Source organism: Crinia signifera, chromosome 5 (assembly GCF_055691185.1).
Source record: "Crinia signifera chromosome 5, ASM5569118v1, whole genome shotgun sequence".
NCBI classification, from domain to species: Eukaryota; Metazoa; Chordata; class Amphibia; order Anura; family Myobatrachidae; genus Crinia; species Crinia signifera.
The window spans coordinates 125,156,646-125,174,902 of record NC_139221.1 but is presented as its reverse complement, the minus strand read 5'-3'; the positions used below and the strand labels follow the sequence as shown (position 1 = coordinate 125,174,902).

At 48.0% G+C, this 18,257-nt stretch overlaps 2 protein-coding genes across 6 annotated transcripts in view; one reads left to right on the top strand and one right to left on the bottom strand.

Annotated features, from left to right (window-relative positions):
- LYRM4 (LYR motif containing 4) overlaps nt 1-17,950 on the bottom strand; it is a 118,755-nt gene extending 100,805 nt beyond the window's left edge. Inside the window, exons 1-2 of one of the 4 annotated variants that reach the window (XM_083187990.1) lie at nt 17,839-17,950; nt 12,062-12,214 (exon numbers count right to left, since the gene is read on the bottom strand). In XM_083187990.1, coding sequence (XP_083044116.1) covers nt 12,062-12,147 — 86 coding nt within the window. In that variant the 5' untranslated portion in view covers nt 12,148-12,214; nt 17,839-17,950. Of the gene's footprint in view, nt 1-12,061; nt 12,215-17,555; nt 17,657-17,722 lie in introns of those variants that run through there. The other 3 variants (XM_083187989.1, XM_083187992.1, XM_083187993.1) reach the window with 3 other exon arrangements.
- The window catches only part of FARS2 (phenylalanyl-tRNA synthetase 2, mitochondrial), a 353,709-nt gene continuing 353,301 nt past the window's right edge, over nt 17,850-18,257 (top strand). The window contains exon 1 of one of the 2 annotated variants that reach the window (XM_083187986.1): nt 17,850-18,089. In XM_083187986.1, the coding sequence (XP_083044112.1) occupies nt 18,061-18,089 (29 nt within the window). In that variant the 5' untranslated portion in view covers nt 17,850-18,060. The remainder of the gene's footprint in view (nt 18,090-18,257) is intronic. The other variant, XM_083187988.1, reaches the window with a different exon arrangement.

Sequence of the window (18,257 nt, the reverse complement as noted above, 5' to 3'; positions counted from 1 at the left end):
GGGATACTGGCTCCTCCCCTCTAAGACCCACAATCCCCAGTGAGGAAATTGGCCCACTAGAGGAAAGGGTTACAGGAAAACAACATAACTTCAAACCCTACACACACACACACACACACCCGGTCAGGAACAAGACCGGATCCCAAGGGCAACCACAACAGGCAGGATCCAGAAGCCGGGCGGGCGTCCAGTGGTCCCTGCTGATCTCAGAGAAATGGATTTACCGGTAAGTACCAAAATCCTCTTTTCTCCGACATGCAGCAGGGACCACTGGAATCACATCGGGGAGGTTCCAAAGACCATGCCCCGGGCGGGAGAGTGCTGAGGATCCTGCAATACCAACCGCCCAAAAGTAGAGGCAGAAGATGCAAAGGTATCGAACTGGTAGAATCTCACGAAAGTGTTTTGTGAAGACCAGGTGGCCGCCCTGCAAAGCTGAGAGACCGAAGCCCCTCTGCCGGCGGCCCAGGACGTACTCACCGACCTGGTAGAGTGCGCCGTCACAGACACTGGAGGGACTTGTCCCGCATGTAAATACGCACTACGGATCGTCAACTTGATCCATCTCGCGATAGTCTGTTTGGACGCGTCGTATAGGACAAATAAACAATCGGACTTGCGTATAGACCTTGTTCTCTCAACGTAAATCCGCAAAGCCCTGACAACATCCAAAGAAACTAGTTCCGGCGAATCTCCACCGAATGCCGGAACCACAATGGGCTGATTAATGTGGTAAGCGGATACCACCTTCGGGAGAAACCCGGAATGTGTACGTAACTCCGCTCTATCTTCATGGAAATTTAGGTACGGAGGTTTACACGACAGAGCACTGAGCTCCGACACTCGGCGAGCCGAGGCCAGTGCTAACAGAAGAACGGTCTTCCAACACAAAAACTTAAGGTCCACCTTGTCTAGTGGTTCAAAAGTCTCTGACCTTAGAAAAGCTAGTACTAAGTCCAAATCCCAAGGGGCCGTAGGAGGCACGAATGGAGGTTGGACCCGAAGTACCCCTTGGAAGAATGTCTGCACCTCCGGAATCAGTGCCAACCTTTTTTTTGGAATAGGATGGACAACGCCGAGACCTGGACCTTAAGAGATCCCAGTCTCAGGCCTCCATCCAACCCTCTTTGCAGAAACAGTAAAAGGCGGGACAATTTGAAGGTTCTAAATGGCCAACCCTTTGACTGACACCAGGGAGCATATGAGCGCCATATCCTATGGTAATGAGCTGCAGAAGAAGGCTTTCTGGCTCTTAACATGGTAGGAATCACTATTCGTGGAATTCCTCTTTCTTCGTCTGCCAGTAACACCTGGATGTCCGAGAACCACGTCCTGCGAGGCCACCAAGGTGCTATTAAGATTGCCTGTACCGCTTCCCTCTTGAGCTTCTTGAGAACCTGACCTAACAGCGGCAGGGGAGGGAACAGGTACACAAACTCGAACTCCCACGGTGTCGACAAAGCGTCTACCGCTATGGCGTGAGGGTCCCTTGTGCGAGCTATGTAAGTTGGCAGCTGATGGTTTTTTCGAGATGCCATCAGGTCCACCTCCGGAACTCCCCACCTGATGGTGAGATCCTGGAATACCTCGGGATTGAGTGACCACTCGCCTGGGTGCAGATCTTCCCGGCTGAGGAAGTCGGCCTCTACGTTCTGCAGACCGGGGAGGAACACGGCCACGAGAACTACCTTCATCCGCTCTGCCCACTGAAGAATGTTCTTTACCTCCTTCATGGCCATTCCGCTTCTCGTGCCGCCCTGTCTGTTTACGTATGCGACTGCTGTTGCGTTGTCTGACCTTATCTTCACATTTTGGCCCTGGAGGTATTCCTGAGCCTCCAGCAGGGCATTGTAGATTGCCCTGATCTCTAGTACATTGATGGACAAGTGTTGTTCGTGACAATTCCACCTGCCCTGAAGGCGAAGATGAAGTACCACGGCTCCCCAGCCGCGGAGACTGGTGTCCGTCGTTAATACAATCCACTCCTGAATTGTGAACCGACGGCCTTCTAGCAGATTGTCCTTGTGACGCCACCAAAGTAACGAGCGTCTCGTCTCTGCTGACAACCGAATCCTTCTGTGAAGGTTTAGATGCGAGCCCGCACCTTTCCTGAGGAGATCCCACTGAAACTGCCTGGAATGGAATCTCCCCCACGTCAGAGCTGGGAAGGCCGCCACCATCTTCCCTAACAGCTGCACACATAGATGAAGACTGACAGTGAGGGAGCAACACCTTTTGTACCAGAAGGAACAACGCCTTGATCTTGTCCTCCGGCAGGTATACTCTCTGCGCTTCCGTATCTAGCCAGAGGCCCAGAAACAAGATCCTCCTGGATGGAACTAATGAGGACTTCTTGAAGTTCATTATCCAACCCAGGTTGGTGAGAGCCTGAGTTGTCATCCTCGCATGGGTCTCCAGCAACTCCACCGTTGGGGCCTTGATTAGGAGATCGTCCAGATACGGTACTATAGTCACTCCCTGACTTCTGAGCGATGCAATGACTACCGACAGAGTCTTGGTAAATACTCTGGGAGCAGATGACAACCCGAACGGTAGAGCCCTGAATTGGAAATGATCCCGGCCGATGGCAAAGCGGAGAAACACCTGGTGAGGGATCCAAATGGGAATATGTAGATAGGCATCCTTGATATCCAAGGATACCATGTACTCCCCTGGCTCTAAGGACGCAATTACTGAATGGATAGATTCCATCTTGAATGGCTGATAGGAGACAAGCAGATTCAGAGCTTTTAGGTTGAGAATGGGCCGCACAGACCCATCCGGCTTGGGGACTACAAAGAGGTTTGAGTAGTACCCCAAATTTCTCTGAGCCGCCGGGACTGGCATGATGACCTGAGAATCCAGCAGAATCTTGATTGCCTGGAGAAGGTTCATCCTCTTGTCCTGATCTAACGGCAGTGCCGTTGTGAAAGCCCGTACCGGCGGAGTGGAATCGAATTGAATTCGGTACCCTTCTGAGATAATCCTGCGAACCCACGGATCCTCCGACAGGGAGAACCATTGGGTTCTGAAAGCCATCAGACGGGCACCTACCGGCAAGTCGTTGACGGAAGCTGGTAAACCGTCCTGCCACCGGTTTTTGTGGGGGCTTGGGATCCTGAGCTCTTGGGGCAGTCTGAGGACGAGCCCTGGCTCGGGCACCTCTGGAGGACTGGAAACCTCTTCCTCTGCCCCGAAAGGGCCGCTGGGTCCGAAAGGACTGAAACGCTGGACCTGAAAACTGTCGTCTGGGCGGAGGAGGTGCCGCAGACGGAAGGAAAGCTGACTTTCCTCCCGTAGCCTGTGAGATCCATTTATCTAATTCTGGGCCGAAGAGGATGTCCACAGAGAACGGGAGACCCTCCACGGCCCTTTTAGATTCCGCATCTGCCTGCCATGAGCGCAGCCAGAGGGCTCGCCTTGCTGAAATGGCGTTTGCAGAAATCCTAGCTGAAATCAAAGACACATCCTTCGCTGCCTCTCCTAAAAACGTAGCAGACTCCTTGATGTGTTCTGCTAGGCGACGTAGCTCATCCAGAGGCATGCCAGATTCTAATCCCTGTATGATTAAATCTGCCCATTTGACATTAGCCTTATTGACCCAGGCCGACACAATGGCCGGTCTGAGTTGAGTTCCTGCTGCCGTATAAATAGTCTTGAGGGTGGCTTCCATCTTACGATCCGACGGATCCTTTAGGGTGGAAGCACCCGGGACTGGCAGTGTAGTTTTCTTGGACAGCCGGGAAACCGACGTGTCCACGGGAGGAGGATTCTCCCACTTACTCAAGGCTACCGGATCAAAGGGGTACAGGGCAGTAAACCGCCTAGGTACCTGAAACCTCTTGTCCGGGTTCTTCCATGCCGCCAGCAGCTGATCCTGATTTGGGCAAGGGAAGACCAGAGACCTTTCTTTCACCGCCGAATAGGTCAAATTCCTGCGGCTCAGGCAGCGGGTCCTCGGGTAAACGAAGTACCTCCTTTACTGCAATGATAAGAGCCTCTATCCCCATTGGGGTAGGCTCCTCCTCAGGAAGGACATCCTGGACATCCTCCCACTCACCGTCCTCCATCTCATGGAATGGCTCCTGCTCCTCCTCCAAGTCATCATCCTGAATAAGGGCCTGATAAGGGCGCTTCTGGCTTGCTGTAACGGCTCTCTGCGGTCTGGTCATAGAGTTAACTAACCCTTCCACTGACTTTGCCAGAGTAGTCGCCCAAGCGGGTTCTACCCTGCGGGAGACCGCCAGTTCAGAAGATAGCTGGGACATAGTGCCTACTAGGACCGAAGCCCACTCAGGAGTCTGAGAGCCCGACATGGAGGCAGTTGAAGCTCCAGCACACGACTGACATACAGTGGCGTTCCCATCTGGAGTGTACTGTGTAAATTTTGCCGTACAAACTGTACAGGCGAAAGCCTTCTGAGAGGCTTTGGACCTGCCCGTCATGGTCACCCTGAGACCGGTCCGTGACCGAGATGTGTGAGTCTGCACCAGGTCACACACACACACACCACACACACTCTCACAAGGTACAGATACACTCCTGCAGGCCAAATCCTCAGAGGCCTGTGGACCCTGGATGAGAATGAGCCCCTTCTGCTGACAGAGATTAGATATATATCTAACCCTGTACAATATAGTCTATGCAATATAGTGACAGAGATTCTCACAAGGCTGCAGTAAACCTGTGAACAGGAAAAGAGTCAGCCTTATTACATGTATCTGTACCAGGGCCGCGCCATGCCCGCCTCAGTATTAATTAAATACACTCCTCTCTCCCCTGATACTTGCCAGCGCTTCCAGGGCTGTACCGGAGTCCCACAGACCGCCTGCAGACGCTGCTCCTCCGCGCTGACAGGCTTCCCTCTGTGCGGGACTCGTGGCAGAAGACGCGCGCTCTGCAAAATGGCGGCGCCTGTATTAAGCTCCGACACAGCCGCTTACAGCGCGGCTATCAGGGAAGCAGGGGAAGGAACGTGGGTGTGCTTATAGCATTACTCACCCACCGGAGCCGAGCCTGGCGTCCCCTTTGATGTAGGGGCGGCAGGAACACTCTCACGTACGGGCAGGCACCTTCTCAGAGGTCCTGACCGACGACCTGGCAGTCCAGGGGCGCAGGAAAACCCGGACCCACACCTTTAGAATAGGTGGGGAAGGGTTCCTGGAAAATGCTGCACGCAGCGCAGCTTGTATAATAGCTCAAAAAAATAAAAGTTGCGGGAGCAGAAAAAACTGTGACCTAACTCCCTGGCACAATTTTCTCACTGGGCAGGGTTCGCAAATACTCGCTATAGCGAGTATTTTACCCACTTTGGAGCACCAGGGACTCCTTTTTTATGAATGGCTGGGTCCCCTGGGACCCGCTCCGCCCATTTCGGCGTACACGCCGTGTTAATATGTGTGACAAGGGCAGAGGGATCGGTTCCCCCTCAGTTGTGATGCGACCCTGGAGAAGACACAGCGTGACTTACGGCTGCTTCACACATCTGCTGGGTGCGAAAATGAAAGGGTCCCTTGTCACCGCAGAGTCTTAGGCAGCAGTGCATGGAAGCCGCATAAGCTGGCTCCTGCACTGTGCCTCATCAACAGACGGCTGGAGCCAACGCTAGAAGCAGCTGCTCAGTAGGGGAACAGAGCTGCGGCTGGTGTGAGGACGGAGCACGAGAAACTGAAACCAGCATTGGGGGCCATGCCAATGGAGGTGTGACCGTGATGACAGAGCAGACCCGGGCAGGAAGTATAGGTAAGAGGGGTGCGTGGTCCATTTAGCAGGCTGCTTGGCTGTGTCATGTAAGGGGATTTATTGCTAGCAGGACTCAGGCTGCAGACTTCCCTCCTCCTCTCCTACCTGCTGCTCTCTTGTGTGTCACTGTCACCTCCTCCAGGCTCTGAGTGCTGGCTGTTAATGGCCCACTTGTCCCCTCCTCCCCTCACTGCACGGCTGGCAGAGAGGCTGCAGCTCGCCAATTTACTCTTAACAGGCAGAGCTGTCTGTAGGAGAGGAGCCTATAGACTCTGCTGGGATTTCACTAACCCTATCTCTCCTGTTCCTGCTGCCATTAATTTTAATTTTGTTCTAGAAACAATGGACAGGGGCAGAATCCTGATTGGTGCAGCACAGGTGTCACTATTCCGACATTATGCCTTTTTCCAGGATATGTGTATCTTGCTTTATGTGAGTGGGCAAATTGCCAATTGACCCCCCCCCCCAATAGCCACAGTTTTGGGGTGCCCAAATCTATGTTTGCTTACAAAAAAAAAAAAATAGGCTCAGGCTGGCCCTTGTCTCAGGGTATATGCCATATGGAGGAGAGGAGGAGGCTTCTGTATGTGCCATGCTGGGGAAGGGGAGAGGAGGCTCTATTCCGTTGGGACCCAGAAAAGGTCAAGTAGGACCCCGATTTTTGTAAGTGAGGGGTCCCAGGGACCCATCATTTTTGGGAGTTTTCGCGATCACTGCTGGGGATTGTGGGTCTTAGAGGGGAGGAGCCAGTATCCCCTAATTAATATTAAGAAGTGCCTAGCTCCCAGCATTCCCAGTTCTAATACCCGATGTGATTCCAGTGGTCCCTGCTGCATGTCAGAGAAAGTAATTTTTTAAATCTTAAAGAAAATGGCATGGACAAACATTGGACCCTTAACCTAATTTTCTGTTACATAACCATAATACCACTTTTACACCAAAACTGCTGGGTCGCACCCAGGTTTTTGGACCCGGATGTGACCCGGCAGTTGTTCCCTTTTACACCGGCGTCCCCCGGCATTATGCCGGGTAGGGGACACCGGTGAATTCGGGCCCTGAGCCGGTGCTCGGAGATGACATCACCTCCAAGTGCAGGGAAACCCGCTTACCGTCACCCCCGCAACGCCGACCGACGTGCTGGGGGCAAGCCTAGCACCCAGGTAAGCTGCTGGGCTGCCCCCAGCATCTGTCCATGAGGTGAATGGATGTCGCACACAGGCATCCATTCACATCTGCTGCTGTCTGCATAGTACCGGCTGTACGCAGCCCCTGCCCAACATCCGGACTGACCTCAGGGTGCTGCGGTCCGGAGGTTGGGCATCCCTGATTGGAGGAAATGGGTCCCTGGGTCGAATGACCCGGGTTACCCACTTACATGGCCCCCGACTCCGGGGAAGCCCCATGTCCGACCCTGAACATTCGCCGGGTCGGACACCTGGTAACAGGACCCAGGTTATTTTTTTGTTTGCCCTTTTAAACCAAGCCCCGGCCCGGACTGGAGCAGCAATAATCCGGGTCGCGGCTCTGGTGTAAAAGGGGTATTAGAGGCAATCACTGAAATTATGTCATTTCTGTAGCCCACAGTGGGACCTCTGCATCAGTCAACAGGTAGTTTGACACATTGTATCCGGTCAAGCTACTCCAACTGACTTCATTTAATATAATCACTAGCTAAAAGCCTGCCAAAATGACAGCTTAGTCCCTTAGCTGCTCCTACCTCCAATCTCTGTCTTCACAGCTCCCTCTCTCCATATCCAGCAAGTTTGAAATAGATAATTTTGCTTTCACTTTCTGTTAAGGAGTAACTTGGTCTGTCGAGTGGCCTCTACACCTCAGAGGCGAGGAGTATTTAGCCTTTTATATATACAGTCTTAGGGACAGATGTATCAAGCTTAAAAAATCTATTGAAGTGGAGCGTGATAAACAACCAGCCAATCAGCTCTTAGCTGTCATTTTACAAACCCAGGGGTAGATTTATGAATCAGCGCTGTGGTGCATCTGTGCTATCCCCGCGTGCTAAAGCAAGGGATATCGCTTCACTTCATCTATGAAACCTGCTGTGCGGCACAGCGGTGTGGGGCAGGAGGCATAGCGCAGCTACAATATTTCGCACTGCGCGCCTGCCTCCTGCCTAATTTATGAACGGTCAGCATCGCTGACCGTTCCGCCGCCTGCAGCTATCGACTTCGACAGCTGCAGGCGGCGATGCCCTGTGCCCACAACAGGGACAGCGCTGTCCCTGCTGCTGGCTGTGAGCTGCTCTGGGGATCTCACGTGAGTAGCGAGATACCGCGCATGCGCAGTCAGCCGGCCAGGGGGGAAGGAGACGACGCATCAGTATTAAATTATGCACTGTCTCCTCAAGGGGACATCACCGGAGGGGGGAGTTAGTGCATCTTCTTGGTGTCCCCTCCTGCTTTGCCTTGCTAATGAGGCGAAGCAGGAACTATTATAGTGGCGCATTTAGCACCGCTATAATAAATCTACCCCCCAGTCTGTAACATAGCAGGTAGGAGCTGATTGGCTGGCTGTTTATCACTCCATTTTATCACTTTTTTGAAGCTTGATACATCTGGCTCTTGTTGCCTTTCCATTTAACATGTTTGTCTACAATTTTCATTCTGCGCTCTTTAGGTGATCCTTTTTTGTACTTTTTCAAGTCCATGTGTGTTGCTAATACAACACACACTAACATACCCTCCAACATATGAAGGGCAGAAACCGGTACACATTCGGAAGGGGGGCATGGCCAAGGGGACCACGCCCCTTTCTAAGTAGAGAACCTGGAAGACCTACATGTAGTAACCAAAAAAATCCAAACAATGCCTGCATAGTGTTCATTCCAGCACCCACCATCTTTGAAAAACCATGCAGTACCTCTTCCCTGCCTGGGGTGTCGCTGCCTGCTGTAGTGCTTCTAGCACAGTGTGGTCTATATATCAGCACTGATATGCAAACCAGACCTGTGCTAGAAACTACAGCAGACAGCGACACCCAAGGCAGGCAACATGAACTGCATGGGTTTTCAAAGACGGTGGGTGCTAGAATGTACACTACCTTAATTTCTCTTGGGTGAAGAAACTAATGCAACATCACATCTTGGGATCTTTCATACTTGTGATTCTGAGAGGAGACCTGCAAAATATGCACAGTTGCCAGTCCTTGAGGACCAAGTTTGAGAACTCTATATCAACTCTTTATCACTACATCTGTAGTTCAGTGGACCATATCACATATGCAGAATTGTACAATTCTTGGCATCCAATATAGAACAATTAGATATTCATACATTAAAATATACTACTTCAATCTAAATAAAGGATAGCTATTATCCTTTACTGTATTAAATGGCTTGTTTTTTCTCTTAGACTTCCTAATAAGGCTGCAAATGAAGTTAATATCAGAATATACCCTCTCTCTGAAGATTTACTTAACAACATTAGGCAAAATTAATATAAAACAGTTTTTATTTTCCATAAAAACAGTGCATATTCTAAAACCATTGGTACTTATATGTAAGCGTCGCGAGCCCCGCGAGGGGAAGCGTAAAATTAAGCAAATAGCTTAGTGGGTGCCCAACTAACATATAAGTACCAAACCATTTTCTCACAACATAAATGATCTTTCTGCTGACTGTGTGAGCACTGTACCAATGCCCTACATGACATCTTCAGGGGGTAAAAACTTTAAAAGCAATAAATCAATATATAGCATATTCACATTAGAAGCATTACACATTTGACGGCTCCTTGTGTAGAACTTTACAAATCAGTGGTAAACATAATCACTAAAAGGAAATAGGTACCAAATGAATAGTCCATTTACCTTAGATGTCTAAATTTCGAATTGTCCACAGGAACAGTTATAAACAATTAATAGAACTATCCTGCAAACGAGTGTTGCTCTTCCAATAATGGTAATCTACCATGAGATAAATGTGATATAGCGTGACAGGCGCACAACAGCAGAATGGGGAGAATGCCTCTGCAGCCTGGCGCCTCACTGCTTTGCATCCTCTGCTGAGTAGGTTGCGTCGGCTCTGTGTAGGTCAAATAAAGCACATGTACAGTATAAAGCAGTGGTCCTCAACCGTGGGCCCCAAGGTACACCAACAGTCCAGGTGCTATGGCTATCCAGGCTTAAGCACAGGTGACTTAATTTGTATCTCACGCAGCTTAAATATATCATCTGTTAAAAAGCAGGGATAGCCAAAGAACCTGGACTGTTGGTGTAACTTGAGGGCCACAGGTATAAAGTATAAGCTGATAGTACCACTTCTTATAAGTAATCTTTTGTGAAGACATTTTCAAAAAGGATCAGGGTTTGCAAAAATGCGCTATAGTGCGTATTTTACTCTAAATTTGTCACCGGGGACTTCGTTTCTAAAACTGAAGGGGTCCCCGAGGATGAATTGTGCTGTAGCTGTGAGACACTCATAAGCCAATCACTGCAGCGATCGCCGGGACACAATCATTGTGCAGTGGCCGCCAGGCTGCCAATCACTAGTGGCTTGTTTTACAGGTTGCCACGCCCTGTCCGTTTTTATTACTTCTAAAGCTGTGCGCCCTGCCTTTTGAGCAGGGCACTGTACCCTTCCGCTGCCCCTGGGTACAAGGAGGGGGGGGCGGGGACGATAGGATGGGACTAGTTGCGACCGGAACAGCTGACAGCCACTCTCAGCAGCGCAGTGGGGGATTTGATGTGGTTGGAAGAGTTGGCACGCTGCTCAACTCAGAGCAGTGTATCAGCTTTTCCAGCCCCATCTCGCGCCCCACTGCGCAGGTAGCCCGCTCACCTACTCTGCTGAGCGGTGTGTCAGCTTTTCCAGCTCCCTGGACAACCAGCACAAAATGACCCCTGGGCAACGAGCATGTAACCCCTGTCAACAAGCATGTAGCAGAGCTTATGTGGTATAATATGTACTGGGCATAACGGTGTGCGCTATAATGTGTACTGGCATAACGGTGTGCGCTATAATGTGTACTGGCATAACGGTGTGTGCTATAATGTGTACTGGGCATAACGGTGTGTGCCAAAATGTGTACTGGGCATAACGTGTGTGTGTGCTATAATGTGTACTGGGCATAACGTGTGTGTGTGCTATAATGTGTACTGGGCATAACGTGTGTGTGTGCTATAATGTGTACTGGGCATAACGTGTGTGTGTGCTATAATGTGTACTGGGCATAACGTGTGTGTGTGCTATAATGTGTACTGGGCATAACGTGTGTGTGTGCTATAATGTGTACTGGGCATAACGGTGTGTGCCATAATGTGTATGGGGTATAAGAGAGTGTGCCATAATGTGTATGGGGTATAAGAGAGTGTGCTATAATGTGTACTGGGAATAACGGTGTGTGCCATAATGTGTATGGGGTATAAGAGTGTGTGCTATAATGTGTACTGGGCATAACAGTGTGTGCTATAACATGTACTGGGCATTACGGTGTGTGGCATATTTAATGGGCATTACGGTGCGTGGTGTAATGTGAATTGGTACTATTATGTGGCCACATCCCTTCCACACAAAGCCATGCCCTAAATCTTTGGCACACTCTCCATGTTTTAAGAATTATGTATTTTCTAGCATATATGTATCTTGCTTTATGCAAGTGGGCCAAATAATGCTTCCCCCCGGGACCCACATGTACCATGCTGGGACGAAGGGGAGAGGAGGCTTTATGCCGTTGGGACCCAGAAAAGGTCAGATAGGACACCAATTTTTCTAAGTGAGAAGTCCCAGGGACCCACTATTTGTTGGGGTTTTTGCGATCACTGGGGATGATTCAATCCATCTAATTAGTACATAGCGCATGCTCTAAAGAGCGTATCCTTTTTTATAACTATGCAGCAGATCTATCACTCATCTAATGTCAAAGACAGTGAGGTCCCCCAGACTGCCACCAATGAAACTGGAATTTAGATAAAAGCCCCGTACACACGAGGGAGATATATTGCTCAGCCATATATTGCTAGCAATATATGGCTGAGCAATATATTGCTCAGTTTCTCCTTTTCATCATTGACCAGAGATGGTCGCTGAGGAAAGGGAACCTCTGCCGGCAGTGCCGCAGAGGTAATCAGCTGGTCGCAGGAGCAAGCTCCTGCAACCAGCGATTAGAACGGGGCTGAAAACGGGAGCGCGCACCCGGCGATTTATCACCGGGGCACACTCCCATCACTGGCAATATGGTCGCCTGCGACCATATTTCCAGCGATTTCAGCCTCTATCGCCCCCGTGTGTACACAGCTTTACTTTTGTGTTCACTTTAACTAAATGGACACATCAAGATCTACAATATATTTCAATGTCACATACCTGTAGTTGTAGGAACCAAACTTCTGGCTTTCTCTTAGCATGATCTTGTAGAGACTCAACACAGTTGCCCGACTAGGGGATGCCATTCTTTTATTCCAAATAACTCAAAGTTTAAGCATAAGATTACCAAAATAATTGATTATGAAGGTTTACCTGTACAAGAGTAAAACAAAGTCAAAGTGTCAGGTGTTTACATCTTATGAAATTGCAAATGTATTTTGTAAAAACAGAACAGTATTGCACTCTGTGTCTATATGTTATTTATAGTCTTAATACAACAGGATGAAGAGTATCTGTGAAATGTATATCAAGAATCATCATTATTCTTCATCGCAGAGGTGACAAACATGTATACTTCAAATTTTATAAGCTTTCCGTTATCATATGAGATACACTATTACATGTCATGTTTTCACATTGCAGAAAGAAAACATCCCCACCTATTCCATACTGTACAGGTAGGAAATCAGGAACTCCCTTTCACCAATGGGGGTATTCAATACTGGCAGATATTTCCGATCCTCTGTAAAATATGCCATTTTCACGCAGAATAGATCGAATTAGCATTCAACCTATCCAATGTTCTCTTTTTTTCCGACTTTCACAAACATTCTGAAAGTCGGAAAAGATGTAGATCGGCGAATCTACGTCTACGAAATGGCTGCGAATACGCAAATTAAGTGGCCATTTCTGCAAATGTGGATTTGGTCTTTCAAAGATCTGAATTTGCAAATATTTCCAAATACTAGCAATATCAACCGCCACTTAATGTGCACAGTGAATTCTAAAGTTCATAAAAATATTTAATCTTTGAAACGCAAGCGCTGGTTAAGGGTTTTACCACTCTCTTTTGTCTACATAGCTGCGATTAGTGGCTAAACACAAACAAACTTATCAGTGCAACTTGAAAAGACGTGTTCGAATGCACAAACAAGCGACTTTTCACGCATTTTAGCTTGCTATCCGCCTGCAGCCAGACACACCTGAACGGAGCTACATTTGAAAATGGCTGAATACAGCCCAATGAATATTATTTAGATATTTTGAACCAATGTTTCAAATAAAGACATATTTGAAAAATATTACCATTAGGCAAAGTTCAAAATATATATACTGTATTGAGAAAGTTAATATTACTGAACAAATATCATAACTTAAGAACAGTTACACATTATATGACAAACGTAATACTAGTGTTTAGTGTTCATTCTAGTACCTGCCATCTTTGGAAACCCATGCAGTTCCTGTTCCCTGCCTGGGGTGTCGCTGTCTGCTGCAGTGATTCTAGTACAGTGTGGTCTGTATGTCAGCACTGATATGTAAACCAGACCTGTGCTAGAAACACCACAGCAGACAGCGACACCCCAGGCAGGGAACAGAAACTGCATGGGTTTCCAAAGATGGCGGGTGCTAGAATGAACACTAGTGTTCATTCTAGAACTCTGCATCTTCCAATACTTGTGCAGTAACTCTTCCCTGCCTGGGGTGTCGCTCTCTGCTGTCGTTCTTCTAGCACATTGTGGTCTGTATTTCAGAATTGATATACAGATCAGACCTGTTCTAGAAGCACTAGCAGAGAACAACACCCCAGTCAGGGAAGAGGAATTGCATGAGTCTTGAGAGATACAGAGTTCTAGAATGAACACTAAATACAGTCAGACTTTGGAAGAGAATACTTGTGAAGCTCAATGTTAACCAATTACTGGTATTCAGTATCACAGTGTTGATGCTAATTCTGCTATGGGAGTCCATACAATGGGGGTTATTCTAGTCCATTCTTTCTGACAAAATCCTTCTTAGATGGACAAAACCATGTGCACTGCGGGTGGGGCAGATGTAACTTGTGCAGAGAGAATTAGATTTGGGTGGGGTTTTTCTTCAAAGTGAGATCTATATTGAAGTGTAAAATCATGCAGTCAGTATTTTCCCTGCACAGAAACAAAATAACTCACATAAATCTAATTCTCTCTGCACATAATACATCTGCCCCCCTGCAGTGCACATGGTTTTGTCCATCTAAGAAGGATTTTGTCAGAAAGAATGAACTAGAATAAACCCCAATATTATGTTATAAGGCTAATCTATTGGTATGTTGTCTTTTAAAGAAGTTGCTCTTTTTTTTCACTTCATCTAAATAAAGAGGATATCAGCCCATGTTTATTGTAATAATAATAATAAATATGAATAATCTAGAAATATATATATATTTTTAAAAGCGCTTCCTTTTAGTCACTAGGACATATCCAATACTGAAAATAATATGCAAACCAGAATTAGATATCCTTTTACAGAACATAACTATGAAAAAAACAACAACAGCGGCTCCATTAATCAAGTAAACAGGTATATTTTAATACCTGCACCAAAGCTTCAGTACCAGGGACTACTCTCTACTAGATACTTTGAATTACCCATTTGTGCTGAGCCATGGCTATACATAAAACCTCATTTGGGAACCTCTGCTGACTTAAAAACAGGGTTGCCTACCTGACCCTCTCCTTCAGGGAGAAAATGCTCTGTTCCTGGACTTCCCTGGTAAGGTATGATTGCCATCACCTGTGTTGAAGCACCTTTCTTATCAATTAACCTGTGTGAAACAGGTGCTGGCAGTCATACAGAAACAGAGCAATGTGTCCCTCCTGGAGAGGGTCATGTTGGGAGGTATGCACTGGGCATGTGAGGTACCTGCTGGGGATGGCACAACAGCTTCTTTTCCTGCATGATGCAGGGAGAAAGGCAGTAAGAATGGGTCAATGCATGGGTTCTAAAGGCAGGGGGAAGTGCTTTACATTCTATACTTCAGGAAAGGAGAGGCACATTATATTCTATAATATAAGGAGGTACATCCTATTCTATGTGGGTGCACAAAGACAAAAAAAATGTCTTTGTGCACCCTTTGTGCACGGCTAAAAATGCTGCGCCTAGGGATGGGCAGATTCCTAAATACTCCTATGCAGGAGAAAATTCCATTGCAGATAAAGTTACTGTCGCAGCAGTGTTGATACACCAACAACTGCTCTGCATGTCACACTCCTTATGGATCAGCCTCTCAGCCCAAATTCAAACATTTTTGTGTGAGCTGAAGCTGCTGTAAACTGGGGCTATTGCCGCACTACCTCATAGGTGTGAAAAACTTGTTACCACATGGATTCCATGCTAAATGCTCAGTCATGACAATCTCACATGGGCGAGAAATCACGCCATCCCATGCACTTTATGGCAGCCATAAACACACCCAAAAATGCTCACTGCCCCGAGCAGTTTGTTGCAAATTCAGGCTAAAACCAGCCCTTAAAGCAGTGGTTCCCAAACTGTGCCGTGGTGGGTGTGGATCAGTTGTTCACCAGCAAGTTGTTAGACAGTCATTAGGTCGACATGACTCTAGGTCGACAGTCAAAAGGCCAACATGGGGTTTTTCACTGTTTTTTTTACCTGAATGTCGACATGGACACAGGTTATAGTACACCGCTGTGCTCCCCATGCTTCGGGCTTGGTGCCTCGCTCGGCACACTATATTATTCTCCCACCATGCCCTAGTGGATGGTAGGGCATGAAATACCGCCTGTCAGCTCAAAAAACAGTGAAAAACACCATGTCAACCTTTTGACTGTCAACCTAACCTATGTCGACCTTAATGCATGACTGTCTAACAACTTGCTGGTGACCCTATGACCGTATCCTGCCGTGGCACACTGGGGTGCCTTGGATTCATGGTCCAAAACCAACTAAAAAAAAAGTTATGATCAATCTGAGAGGCAAAATCAGTGCTTGTGGCTGTAAACCATAAAGTATGTATGTGGAGAAAAATAAGCAAATTCTGTCCCTCACCACATAATTGAACTTAAGGATAACTTAGAATCAAACATTTGCTTAAATATATTTTTTCTAAATTTCTCAAAAAGGAAAATGCAGAATATTCTAGGGCGCCATGAATTAAAAAAACATTGAAAACCCCTGCCTTAAAGGGTACGTCAGGCATGTCCAAACTATGGCCCTCCAGCTGTTTTGAAACTACACATCCCAGCATGCCTTGCCACAGTTTTAGCATCACCTAGTAGCTAAATGGTGGCAAGGCATGATGGGACTTGTAGTTTCACAACAGCTGGAGGGCCATAGTTCGGACATGCCTGGGGTACGTGATCAAACGCATTTGTTAACATTGGAATGGCACTTTGCACTCTCCACAAGCATTTGGATTAAAGCTGTGTACACACGGCAGCGATATGGGCTATAATTGCTGGAAATATGGTCACTGGTGACCATATTGCCAGTGATGGGAGTGTGCCCTGGTGATAAATCGCCGTGTGCGCGCTCCCGTTTTCAGCCCCATTCTAATTGCTGGTCACAGGAGCTTGCTCCTGCGAACAGATGATTACCTCTGCGGCACTGCCGGCAGAGGTTCCTTTTCATCAGCGACCATCTCTGGTCGCTGATGAAAAGGAGACACTGAGCAATATATTGCTCAGCAACATATTGCTAGCAATATATCTCCCCCCGTGTGTACGCACCTTAAGCCCTAAGAGGGAAGTCCGGTACTTTCTCATCTTGGCGGCCACAACTTACGCCAGTTACGTTAGCCGCTTTCAGAATAGCACCATTGTTTGCTCGCCATGCTTTGGGCTCTGTGTCTAGCTCTGCTCGCAACAACTTAACTATAGGTGCCCATACAGGTTACAATTATTGTATACAATATTGTATACTATATCGCATCTCGGTTTTGAGATGAGATCTAGCACATAAAGTATATAGCTGCCCATACACGCTGCGATCCCGGCGTGCGTTGTGGGCTTAACTAGCATCCATCACATCGCATTGCATGCAGCACATACTTTTTGTACTGTGCAATGAGGTGCCGCGGGAGCGCGCACCTCAAAGCACACGTCGCACCGCCAGGATCGGGACGTGTATGGGCGGCATATGTGCTGCACATACTTTTTGTACTAGATCTCATCGCAAAACTGAGATGTAATGAGATACAATATAGTATACAATAATTGTAACGTGTACGGGCACCTTAAAGGTAATAGATGGTGGCGTGGACCCAGGGTGGTGCGGGTTATGCTATGTAAATTCCGTAGCATAAGCTGTGTCTGCAAAGACGAGGAAGTACCGGAAGTCCTTTGGACTTGAATGTATTCGGCTAATGCAGGGGGTTCTTAACCCATGGTTGCCTACCTGACCCACTCCTTCAGGGAGAACATGCTCTGTTCCTGGACTTCCCTGGTAATGTAGGATTGCCATCACCTGTGGTGAAACACCTTTCTTTATCAATTAGCTTGCTCCCCACAGGTGATGGCAATCCTACATTACCAGGGAAGTCCAGGAACAGAGCATGTTCTCCCTGAAGGAGAGGGTCAGGTAGGCAACCATGCACAGGTAGGTAACCACTATCCACAAGCACCAGATCATGCGGTCATGTCGTATGTGGAAACTGGGGATAAGTAATGACCCAGTAAAAATCTGGACATGATAAAAGACATTCACAAAACATAACCTGCTGATGGTTTCGGAGGAGAGGGGTGGGAACCCTGCTCTAATTTGTAGCAGAAGGATCGTGTGATAAGCGGTATGTGTGTTCCCGTCACTGGGGTGCACACAGTATACCAGTAGTGCGGAGGGAGAGCGTACAGGGCGCTGTGAGAGGAGGCAGGGGACACTCACACTACTGCGCAGCTGGGGCCGCTCCGGGACACACAGGACTCATAAGGTGACACACTGTCAGCATGTTCTCGCTGCCTGAAAACCCACCAATCACACGCCTCGCATACGTCACACACCTACAGGGAGCGCACTGGGACAAAACAAGTCTTGGCCGGCCTGGGACCTCCGCCGTTTCGTTTCACAGAAAATGAGACGGACAAAGCGAAACATCAGTGTAATATGAATTATGTCCCATCCTTCGCCCTGTAGCTGAGTTACGTCACTGGCGCCACATGTGATTGGCGAAGAAGAAAGTATACGAGGGAGATTAGAGCTCCTGCACATGCACAGCTGCAGTTATGCGTCCGGCGCTGTTCCTGCTCTTTCCGTGAGTGCGCAGCTGCCTGGCCTGATGCCCCAGCTGCAGTGCCTGTCCTCCGGCTTCCCCTACCTGCTGCTGCCTGTGCCGGGGGAGGTGGAGGACATGTGCTGTATGCTTTATCCGGGGCTGGTGATAAAACTTATACATTCAAGGGCAAATTAATTTACTCGTTTC